Source organism: Artibeus jamaicensis, unplaced genomic scaffold (genome assembly GCF_021234435.1).
Source record: "Artibeus jamaicensis isolate MK-2021 breed Jamaican fruit bat unplaced genomic scaffold, CSHL_Jam_final contig_518, whole genome shotgun sequence".
NCBI lineage: Eukaryota > Metazoa > Chordata > Mammalia > Chiroptera > Phyllostomidae > Artibeus > Artibeus jamaicensis.
In genome coordinates this window covers 1,296,693-1,308,828 of record NW_026521870.1, presented here as the reverse complement: position 1 = coordinate 1,308,828, position 12,136 = coordinate 1,296,693, and the positions used below count along the sequence as shown (strand labels likewise).

Genomic DNA, 12,136 nt, shown 5'->3' with positions numbered 1-12,136 from the left:
TATCTTGTTTCATGTGGTGGTTACATGGGTTATACAATGGTAAGAGCTCACTGCAATAAATGATTAAAAAATGTGCATTTTACTGAATGTCAATTATACTTCACTATAAAAAAGAAAAGAGAGAACAGGAGGGGGAAAATGAAGCAAGGACGTCGTGGTGGCTCCCCAGCATGCATTTTACCCCAGATGAGTCATATGAGGTAATCATCATAATATAATTTCCTTAACTAATGACTGAGTCGGGAAAGGGCATTCTTGAGTTAATTTGTACCAATGGGATGCAAGAAGGTGCTTGGTCTGGCTCTCTTTGAAAGAAAAACAACTCTTTCTCTCCTATGAATGTAGGTAAGAATGCATTCTGTGCCAGGTTTCTGAAAATCATCGATGTTCAGGGGACCCGGCCTGAAATCTGAGTGTGGCTGAGGTGTGGACAGTGGAAAAACGGGTTAACAATGTCCTTGAAGACACAGTTGATCTTATGAAGTCAACTAATCCAAGAATCCATTTATCTTTGCACTTTTTTTCATTATAGGTATAATAAATTTCATTTTTTAATTGATGTTCCAATACAGTTGTCTCCATTTTCCCACCACCAATTTCCCCCGCCCTACCTTCTCCCACCTCCCACCCTCAGTCATACCCCCTTTTGGCTTTGTCCATGGGTCCTTTGTACACGGCTAATCTGAATTGGGTTTTCTGTTACTGAAGCTGAAAGCATCTTGATATAGCTTCCTAGCAGGTTAACGGACTAACCCCTTTAGATCTGTTACAGAAAACTGTGAATGCTGATGTGGTAAATGACACTGGGACACTGGAAAGCCACGTGGGAGCACCGCATTCAAAGGCTCTGTGTGTTCTGGTCATGTATTATAATTCTGTTTTACAAGAAGGTTTTTCATTTAGCCACACTTTATGATTCATATGGTGGAGGCTCACCTCTCATTTTCTTTAATGTATCTTTTTTCCTAATTTTATAGTCAAAGAGAACTCTTTTGGAATTGCTTTAAATTAACTCAACCATAGGCTTTTCAGAGCACAGTTTAATCATTTTGGCTCACTATTGCTCCAAACTAATTACTTATCACTTCAGGTGCAGAACATAAGGCTTTGATAAGAGAAAAAAAACCCTACAAAACATACTTGTACAAATAGTATGAGAGTTAGGGTTTGTACAAATGGCATGATGAGTTAGGGTTTGGCTCCTGGCTCCATCTATCATGAACCAAAAAGGCCTTAATGTGAAAACTATATGGTGTGTAGTGGACCACAATCTACAAGGCCTGTAAGGTAACATACACCTTTTCACCTGGCTCCATGGCCATCCCTCTCACTCTGCCCCATTTGCAGATACTGGGCTATGGAACATGAAAGGGCTGCCAAGGCTCATCTTAACAGGTCTGAGAAGAACAACCTGAGGTTTCCCTGAGTTAGCTCCTCATAGAAGTCACGAATAGAGAGCCTTTAGAGTTAGGGAGGAAGATAACATTTTATCCACAATTACACAGAATTTCAGGCTCAACCAGTGTCCCTAATCTACTTCTGGATTGAAGCCAGGCTTTATTTTATTTTTTAAAGATTTTATTTTATTTTTAGCCAGAGGGGAAGAGAAGGAAAAAAAAAGAGGGAGAGAAACATTAATTTGTGGTTGCCTGTTGTGCGCCCCTACCAGGCACCTGGCTTACAACGCAGGCACGTGCTTTGACTGGGAAATGAACCAGTGACCCTGTGGTTCACAGGCCAGCACTCAATCCATTGAGCCACACCAGCCAGGGTATGGACAATTGGAACCAGGCTTTATTTTAATTTTCTACTTACTTTTCTACTAAACTTTCGGGGAGTGGGTAAGTGATCCTTTTCCATCCTTTAGTTGGAAAGAATACAGATGGCTGAGAAACACTTCCAGAGCATTTTGGGTCTGCAGGTAAGCACTGAGGGACCAGATAATTCCAGCTCACACCAAAGTCAGTAGAATACTGTACATGAATTTGATTCTGGGCAACTTTTTCAGACACTTTACATCCAACAGAGATCTAAGAAATGGAAAAGCAAAATTGTTAATATATTAAACCCTATTACATGCTTCTACTCTAAGCATCTGGCACAAGAAAGTTGCTGATCACTTGACAGACACTGCACTGCACCTATTCTGTATTTTCAGGATCATTATTTGTTCTGCTGATACGTGGGAAAGTTGCTCAAGGTGACAAATTATAGAAAGTGCCAAATGTATTTTGCAGGGAGTTTGGGAAGAAGCTGAAATCTGTGCTTTTGCCATGGCTGGCTGATTGCCTTGGAAGGCCTGGGCCCTCGCTTACAAATTGTTGTTTGTTGTGCTAATGGTTTGGCACTTCTATTTGGCACAATGCTGACCAAGAAGGATTGCTAACAGCTTTCCCAAGTTTACTATTTTGTCCTACAGTTTATGACTCTCAATAAATCACTTTCGATTACATGTAAGACACAACCAAGTAATAACAGAAGGTAATTTTAATAAGGCCCAGCACCCTTCATTGATGGAGGTAACCATAATGCCACACTGTTGCTAATGCAGTGGACTAAAGCAGATGGAATGAACTGGTTGACATAAAGTCTTGGCCAAAATTGATGTTAGCATTAATGCTATTCATGCCTTTGTTTTTCATAATTTTCCTTCTTTGGAAACATTAAAATGCTCTTGTAAGGAAAAAAGTAGATATAACCATAATAGCTATTGTTTTAAGAGAAGAATAAATCTATTCTTCTCTTAAAAGACTGTGTAAGCTGTATAATGATTTAACTCAGGGAACTGGAATCAGTATCCTACATATTTATTATCAATATTAGCCCTATCAGTATTTAACCCTGAGCAGAAAGACATTATTCTTATAAAAGGTTAACCTTGATACAGTTCAGAAATAAAATACTATAAATTATTAAGTTATATAGTGTCAAGTTTATATTACCTTAATATTAAATTTTGCTTTCTAAAGTATATATTGTTAATAAAATATAATATTAGAGAATTTTTGTCTCTACAATTATTTTTTATTTTTAAATGCTATATGTGGTTATTTGTGCAGTCAAGACCATAACACTTTCACCTTGAACTGCATGATCCAGCCCTCAGTGGGAGTCAAGTCGTGAGTCACAGCGTACACTTCTCTCCCGTCGTGACTGCCGCAGAGCATGACACCATCAGGGGAGTCACAGAATCTTTCCACTGTGCAATCATCATGGAAGAGCCAGTGCTCATTCACTTAAAAAAAGAAAGACAAAAATTTTCTGACAAAAATACTTGAGGCAAATTTTCACTTTAAGGAAGATCTAGAATTACGTACAAATCTCTATGATATATATCACAGACAAAACATAAATGTAAGCACATTGTTTTAGGGAAATGAACACTGGGAGGTTGAGATATACCTACTACCTGATATTGGTGAGGCAATATTTGGAAAGGAGTATATGTATATGTTGTAAATTAAAATGAAAGGGAAACAACTTTTTTTTTCCTGACAGATATTGAATTTCTAGGCAGGATCTACAGAAGCAGGACAAATTTTTATTAACACGATAGGAAAATGAGTGAAAGTGAGTTAGCTACTTTTACTAAAATTCTAATAGTGCCATCTGGGTAATTAAAAAACTTATTATCAGTCAAACTCAAGCACCAGTGGTTACAAGGGGCTAGGAGTAGGGGGAAGTGGAGAAGTGTCCATCAAAGGGTACAAAATTTCAGTAATAATTTCTGGCAGTCTACTGTATAACATAGGACCTATAGTTAACAATACTGTATTATATACTTAAAATTCACTACAAGAAATGTTATATTAAGTGCTATTCCCATAACAGACAAATCAATATTAAAAAAAGGGAAGGGGGCAGAAGAAAACTCTTGGAGGTAATTGATAAATTTATGGCCTTGATTGTAGTAATTGTTTCATGGGTGTATACTTATCTGCAAACTCACAAAGCTATGTCAATTATACCTCAATAAAGTGATACAAAAAAGCTTCTAAGAGTCTAGGGACAACTTAAGCAGCAAGATTATGATTTGGTAGTGCAGAGTACTTCCTATTCTCTCTCTCTCTCTCTCACACACATACACCTCCTAATTCCTTTTTTCTTCTGAAAGAAGTGTTTATAACATCATATTTTATTCCAGAAAGGTTTGAAGTTAAACCTATCTACAAGTTGCATCTAATTCATGATATACTTTGATTTTAGGTTCAACTGTTCTCTGAAAGTTCCCTGGTGAGCTTCAGTATTTGCAGTGGAAGTGAACAAATGGGCATACCAAACCAAATGGGCACAACCAGAGGCTCAGGACCACTGCACAAGCTGCAGGCTCGGATGGCCTTAGAGGCCTCAGAGAAGACACCAGACAATGAAATTGGAATTCAGCCATTAGCTGTGTTGTATCCTTTCAATTTTGTCTAAGCATGCGACACACCTGTAGAATAAGCAGTATATATCTGGGATTCAAAGAGCTACTCCAGCAGCGTTATCTGTCAGGTTTCACCTTGTGGGATTGGGAGCCACGTTCAATCTTCTATCACTGGTATAGGGCTCAAGAGTCAAAGTGCACAGACACTTGATTCCAATAAGAATACCTGAGACAGCTTATTCTGAGGTACATATTTTATTGTATGCTAGACCTCTGCAATTCTAGTGAAAAAAGGCATACATTAATCAACTCATCAATTTGTTCTGCAGTATCACAAAAAGCTTCTCTAAGTAGATATTAGTTTCTAGGAATACCATTTCTGAAAAAAAAACAGGTGGCAGAAAATTTGTTCCTTCCATTGTGTATCACTAACTAAACCTAGAGTAAAAATCCATATTTTAGGGACTCAAAAATAATCTGTATTTGTTTTCATTCATATAGAAGCAGTACTTAAGTTATTGTCTGACTATAAGCTCACTATGTAAACCATTACACAGGAAAAAAACCCCAAATAATTTAGCAAAGTTTTAAACCAGATCTATGTAAGTAAATCTTAATAATCTTCTTAAGAGAATAAGACTACTTGGTAGTAGTGAGAAAATTTTTAAGCTTTTTCTATTTAAAAGGTGATTTTTATTAAATAAATTTGTACTTCTACCACTGTACCACATGATATACTAATAAATGAATTAATGAGAATAACTGAGTATTTAACAATGTCAAATTGTGAACAACTTATAATAAAATATTATACAGACTTTTAAATATTTTCTTTTTTAAAATATATTTTATTGATTATGCTATTATAGTTGTTCCATTTCCCCCCTTTATGCCCCTCTGCCCTGCACACCCCCTCCCACCAGCATTCCCCTGCCTTTAGTTCATGTCCATGGGTCATACATATAAGTTCTTTGGCTTCTCCATTTCCTATACTATTCTTAACCTTCCCATCTATTTTCTACCTACCATTTATGCTTCTTATTATTCCCTGTACCTTTTCCCCATTCTCCCTATTCCACTTCCTCATTGATAACCCTCCATGTGAACTCTATTTCTGTGATTCTGTTCCTGTTCTAGTTGTTTGTTTTGTTTGTTTTTGTCTTGTTTTTTAGGTTCAGTTGTTGATAGTTGTGAGTTTGTTATTATTTTACTGTTCATATTTCTGATGATCTTCTTTTTCTTAGGTAAGTCCCTTAAATATTTCATATAACCAGGGCTTGGTGATAACAAACTCCTTTAACTTGACCTTATCTGTGAAGCATTTTATCTGCCCTTCCATTCTAAATGATAGCTTTGCTGGATAGAGTAATCTTGGAAATAGGTCCTTGCCTTTTTGACTTTGAATACTTGTTTCCAGCTCCTTCTTGCCTGGGAGGCTCCTTGCCTGTGAGAAATCAGCTGATAGTCTAATGGGAACTCCTTTGTAGGTGTCTCCTTTTCTCTTGCTGCTTTTAGGATTCTCTCCTTATCTTTAATGTTGGCTAATGTAATTATGATGTGGCTTGGTATATTCCCTTCTGGGTTCAACTTCTTTGGGACTCTCTGAGCTTCCTGGACTTCCTGGAAGTCTATTTCCTTTGCCAGATTGCAGAAGTTCTCCTTCATTAGTTTTTCAAATACCTTTTCAATTCTTGTTCTTGTTCTTTTTCTTCTGGCACCTCTATGATTTGGATGTTGGAACATTTAAAGTTGTCCTGGAGGTTCCTAAGCCTCTTTTAATTTTTTCGAATTCTCGTTTCTTCTTTCTGATCTGGTTGAATGTTTCTTTCTTCCTTCTGCTCTGGACTGTTGATTTGAGCTCTGGTTTCCTTCCCATCACTGTTGGTTCCCTGCAGATTTTCCTACATTTCACATAATGGAACTTTCATTCCTGCATGGGTCTTTTTTATGCTGTTGAAGTACCCAATGAGTTCCTGGAGCATGCTGGTAACCAGTGTTTTGAACTGTGTATCTGATAGTTTGGCTATCTCTTCATCACTTATTTGCATTTTTCTAGAACTGTTCTTTCATTTGGACCAATTTTTTTCATCTCAGTGCAGCTGTTACACAGTAAGGGGCAGAGCTTTAGGTGTTCATGAGGGTGGGGCAAACCTTGTTGCTATATTGTGATGCTGTATGTGGGGGAGGGGTCTGAGAGGGAACAGTGCTCCTTGCTCTGCTCTCTGCCAGTTTTCAGTCACTTCCCTCACTTCCCACAGTCAAATGGGGCCCTTCTGGTGCTGATTCCTGGTGGGTGGGTTTATGTATGTTCTAGGACCCCATGGGTCTTTCCAGTGAGCTCTCCTGTGGGACTGGGAGTTCCTCCCACTGCCATCTGAAGCCCCACAGGAGTTTTCAGTTAGAGGTTTTGAGGCTTTATTTCCTCATACTGGAACTCTGGGTTGCATGATCTGTCTTGCTCCCTAGTTGTTCCTCCTGGTTTATCTGCACATGAATGTGGGACCCTCCTAGTCTGTAAACCACAGCCTCACCCAGTCCTCCAGCCACTGCCTTGCCCCTAGTCCTCTCTACCTGGCTGTCTGTCCCCGCCTTCCCTACCAGTCTAGATGAATGTTTCTTCTTTAACTCCTATGGTTGTTGGACTTCCAATCAGACTGCCATACAGTTTAATTTTCTGTCATTTCTGGTTGTTTTTTTTGTCTTTAAATTTGTTGTCCTTCTTTTGGTTGTGCAAGGTGGCACAGTGTATCTACCTATGCCTCCATCTTGGCTGGAAGTTCAATTTTCTTTATTAATTAATTTACTCACTCAAAAATATCTGAAAGTCTTCTGAATATATGAGACTTATCCTAGGCCTTTTTTCATAACAATTGCTGATAATTATGCTTTAATCAGCACCCTGCTGAAGTGGACAGAGTTTAGTCGACCCCAGTAGGATTCAAGTGTGAGGTATCAGCAGTCAAAATGATATTTTCAAAGACATTAAGGACATGGAAAAGTGATCAGAATTTAATTCTAAATGAAGAAAAGTAGGATATAAAACATGTATAATTTATGATTATAATCTTGTTAAACATATCTTTATATAGTGGCATAAAAAAGAATCTAAGAAAATTACCAAAATATTGATGATGGTTATCCTCTGAGTGATTTTTATTTTCATCCTCATGATTTTTTGTATTTTCTCAATTTCACACTCTGAATATGTATTACTTTTATAATAAAACATTAGTAATTAAGTATCGTAAATGGTTAAAATTCCTCAAATTTCAAAATACTTTAAGCATAGGTTTCATTCCTCTGAAAGGTTCTCATCAATCTTATTATTGTAAAATACATCTAGTTTTCTATGCAAGAGTCTAGGATCAAGCTGCATGTGATACAGTCTCACCGTCTGATGACTGTATGGTAAATATTCTATCCACTTTCACTGTTTGGGTAAAACTTGCACTGTTGGTGAGATGTACAGTTAAAGATGTCTACTTGACCTGAAGATACTATGGAGTGTAACCATGGATATGGCATGACAAAGCCATATAATTAATATAAAGCAAAACTTTTAAAAAAGGTGACCAAAATAGTGTTATGAAATGAAAAGAAAACAATACATTGAAGATAAGAATAGCATGAAGAAATCCTTGCTAGTTCACCAGGATCACTGCACCATGAGAATTAAGAGTAATCAGCAATAACCTGGATGCTCTGGAAGAGGAAATGCCATCATAAATGCATCCAACAGGCGCCATAACTAACAAAACACCCGTCTTCTGATATTGAAACAAGTGACCAGAAGGTGCTGGTTTTCTACCCACAGTAGAAAATAAAAACAGAAATGGAAAATTTTCTAACAAAATAAAATAATCCTGTTAACAAAATTATTGAATGTTATTTATTTAAAACATAGTTGATGGCTTGAGAGAAAGAAAATAGTTATAATGTAAACTTAGCAAGGATGAGAAAAACAAAAGGGTGATCCCCCACTTGCACTGCTCCTGTATCATCTGAGAATGTGTAAAAGGTTTCCCATTCCATTCTTTTGTAAAAAGCCAAATCCAAACTGCATCTCCACTGGATTTTTATTTAGCGTCATGAAAAATTTACCTGCAGTTTTATCCTCCATAAATATGTCAAAAGCGATTCTCCCGACAGGGCCGGCATCTGCGGGTGAGCGCTCATGCTGGGGAACCGGGGCGCTGCTGAATGTGTCCAGCATGACAGTCCTCTGGTCAGCAGAGCCTGAGATGAGGACATTGTCGATGGCCCAATCGTTCTGATCTGGGCCGTCATGTCTCGGCTGCCACCAGCGGAAGCGAGTAGCAATCTCTTTAGCATCCGGGGGGAGAAGAATATTCACGAATCTATGAGAAAATGATGGTGGGGGTGAGAGGAAGTCTTGTCCAAGGTCTCGTGTAAGTAAATGGTTTATAACCATGTCATGGGGTGAGTGAGGAGAGGACATTGACTAAAATAATCTTTAAAAACCATGATGAACTAGCTTGATCTTATAAAGTCTCTCAAGTCACTAAACTGGGGAAATATAAAGTGAACACTTCAAGTGTCCAGGAGCTACCAACTTACTCAACGGCCCCTGGGTGGCCTCAGAGGGACCCCCCAATTTTCTGCTTGCCCAGGATGCCTCAGGATCTGTAGGCCTAGAGTAAATGCCTATACAGGTGGGTAGAGATAGCCAACTGACTTTTTTTTGGCACCTTGGAGTTAATTCATTTGTTTCTTTTTTCTGGCTCCTTGATTTCATTCTACTCACAATGAGTACCAGCGATTTCCTCAAAATATGCACACTGGATTGTGGCAGGATGTTTGGACTCTCAACCTGACAGTACCAGGCTGTACGTAATTATCAGTTGCCTGTGGTTTGATACTGACTTTGTTTTTATGTTTTATTTAAAACATTATACTAAGAAATGCCACGGGAGAGCCATGGGCTAATAAGCCCAGCATGACATCTGTGGTTGAGTCACCAAGGACAGACATGGAAAAACATGGCTCCAAGCTCCAACATGGACCTTAACCTACTAAAAATAAAGTCTAAAATACCCTCTTGGGGATTAAGCAAGATGTATTCAAAGCTAGGATGCTTTTAGTTGAATTTCCATACAGTACCTGGATTTCAAATACTTTGTTTGATTATGTCCATCATAATGGACATTGTGCAGCTTTTGGGTCATGACAGCTTAATGGATCTTGGTGTTAGGGAAGGAAGGTATAGGCTGTGAGTCCTAGACCTTATTGTGTAGTTACTGGCAGTTTGGAGACCATTGGTCTTTAGGCAAATAATATTTTCCAAAGTTCATTTCCTCATGCATCTTAATTTTAAAGGTCATCTGTGCCCCTCCCACCCCCTTTTTGTATGTTCACCCTATACGATCTTTCTATAATTTATCTCCATTGATTCAACATGTTTAATTAACATTTTAAAATATATTAAATAATATCAGAAAATCTATCCATTCCTGGAGGGATACACAACCACATTTCTTTACCCAGAGCAATCATCCTTTAAAAGCTTTATTTTTCTTTCCTATTTCTATATTAGTTTCCTTTCTCTGATAAATTCTTGACCACAGTTAAAAAACCTTTGGAGTGAAAATTTATCTAAGGCTGCTAAAATTTTAAGTAAATAAATTATGACCACAGTTCCTATCTTGGCCAGTTAGTTTCTCCTTTAGAAAAATAAAGTAGATTATACATTTATGCTTTTGTCTTACAGAAACATAACTTCCTGCTCCCTGTATATAGTGCTGTGTAAGTGTTCAGAATTCACACTTGAGAGTGTTTATCACCTCTTTCTTAAAGACCAAGAAAGTGGGTTACTTGGTATATCTATTATCTCCTACTAATAGATGAGCACTTTTTTTGCACTATGACATTGTGTACCACTTAGATTCTATTGGATTCTTTTATTGGTGTCCAACTATAATGTAACTGAGGGATTTAAATCTTTTGCTTGTGGCAGAGATTGCTGGCATTTCCTCAACTGCCATTCTCCTCTTCTTCCTTTAAAATAGAAACTCATCTTTTTAGGCAGGCAAGCAGTCCCCCACATTATAGAGATAATGTGTCCAGACTCCCTTGCATCTTGGTGTGTCTCTGGGACAAAGTTCTGGCTACTGGAATGGGAATGGAAATATGGGCAACTGACAAGAAGTGTCCTTGAAGGGAGACAGCACATTCTTCTTGCTCATCTTCTTCCCTTCTGGCTGGAATGTGGAGAAGCCAGAGTCTCCCTTTTGGAGGTCCTGTGTTGAGCGGGGCAGTAGTACAAGGTAGAAGGAACCTGGGTCTCTATGCTTTTGTTGAACCACTAGAGCAGCCCTGGGCTATTTGCATCAGAGGGGAAAAAACCCTTTTGTTTACATCATTTTGAGTTTTCTGTCATTCGCAGCTGAACCTATTCTTAACTAATATGTTGCATTTAAATGATCATTTACAATATTTTAAAAGTTTTTTTTTTTACCTCATTTGTAGCCTGTACCTGGTTTTCCACGCACTGAGGTATTATCTACGTATCTATGTTTTCTTTCCTCTTCTTCCTTCTTTTTCTCCTTAGGGCATTTTTTTATGCTTGTTCGGGCTGAATTTACTCCCCCTCTCCTCCTCTTGTTCCCTCCTTTCTGACCTTATCCTTTTCTCTTTCTCTTGTCTTATCTTCTTTTTCCTTCTTCTCCTCCTACTTTAATAAATATGCTCTTTTCCTTTTTAACAAACTTTTTGACTTTCCTAATTAGTCACATTGATTGCTTTCTGCCCTTGAAGAATATATATTTTTAGAAATGATCCATGCACTGGGTGTATTCAGGATTTTTAAATAAGGAATTTAAAACTAGACTCTAGGCTTCTTATGGACATTTATATTTTATTGTGTTTATTTTGTAGCCCTCAGTTCTTTAAAGTGGAGTGAATATTATATAAATAAATATTTTTTGTTTACATTTTCCCAAAATGTTGTTGAACTTAATTATCACAGTCTCATGAATTTATATGCGTTTCTGTACTGGATCTACTCATTACTGGCATTATGATAGTGTATGTTACCTTATTTTGAATTTGAAAACTAATTGGTGTTAAAAACACAAACCATCTCAAAAACCTTATCTTCATGTCAGTCTTGGAGGGATCGTTCACTGATGAGTAAGGTCAAGGTCCCCTTTGGTTCCTGTGATAGATTTACTGGCAGGTCTGACAAAGAATCTTTGCCAATCATACTAGTTAACAGACATGAGATAAAATAGAATACAAACCCAGGTTTACTGTACTGATCATAGAAAATTTCCATGAGCAGGTTCCAGGTAATGCCTCCATTGACAGAATATTCCAAGAGAACACCTTGGTTACGGTTGTTTGGTGTAATTAGGCATCCGTACATGAAGTAAAACTGGATAAACTCAGCATTAGTGAGGTTTAGATCCACGGTGACTAACAGTCGACTGCAACTCTGAGGAAAAGCAACAGAATGCAACAGACAGTGCTTAGGAATTGTGATTGCAGGTTATAGGTTTTCTTTAGCTTCCATCGTTTTTGTTTTCCCTTTGTAATACAAGCCACGCAGTATTATAATACTCATTTTCTTATCATCTCTCCTGTTATACTCATGCCTAACTTGGCCTCTGGCACAGAGTAGGTACTCAGCCAATATTTGCTGAATTTTGACATTTCAGTATTCTTACTTATTTACAAGGGCAATGTATTTTATTCAAGGAGATTCTCTTCTATATTCCTGTACAAGATGAGAACCGGAATTAAAGTAACTGT

The 12,136-nt window shown here is 37.7% G+C and overlaps 1 protein-coding gene across 1 annotated transcript in view; it reads right to left on the bottom strand.

Moving 5' to 3' along the window:
* The window catches only part of RELN (reelin), a 573,805-nt gene that overhangs the window by 28,191 nt on the left and 533,478 nt on the right, over positions 1 to 12,136 (bottom strand). Inside the window, 4 exon segments of the mRNA XM_053668927.1 lie at positions 1,816 to 2,030; positions 3,081 to 3,235; positions 8,468 to 8,724; positions 11,626 to 11,819. Coding sequence (XP_053524902.1) covers positions 1,816 to 2,030; positions 3,081 to 3,235; positions 8,468 to 8,724; positions 11,626 to 11,819 — 821 coding nt within the window.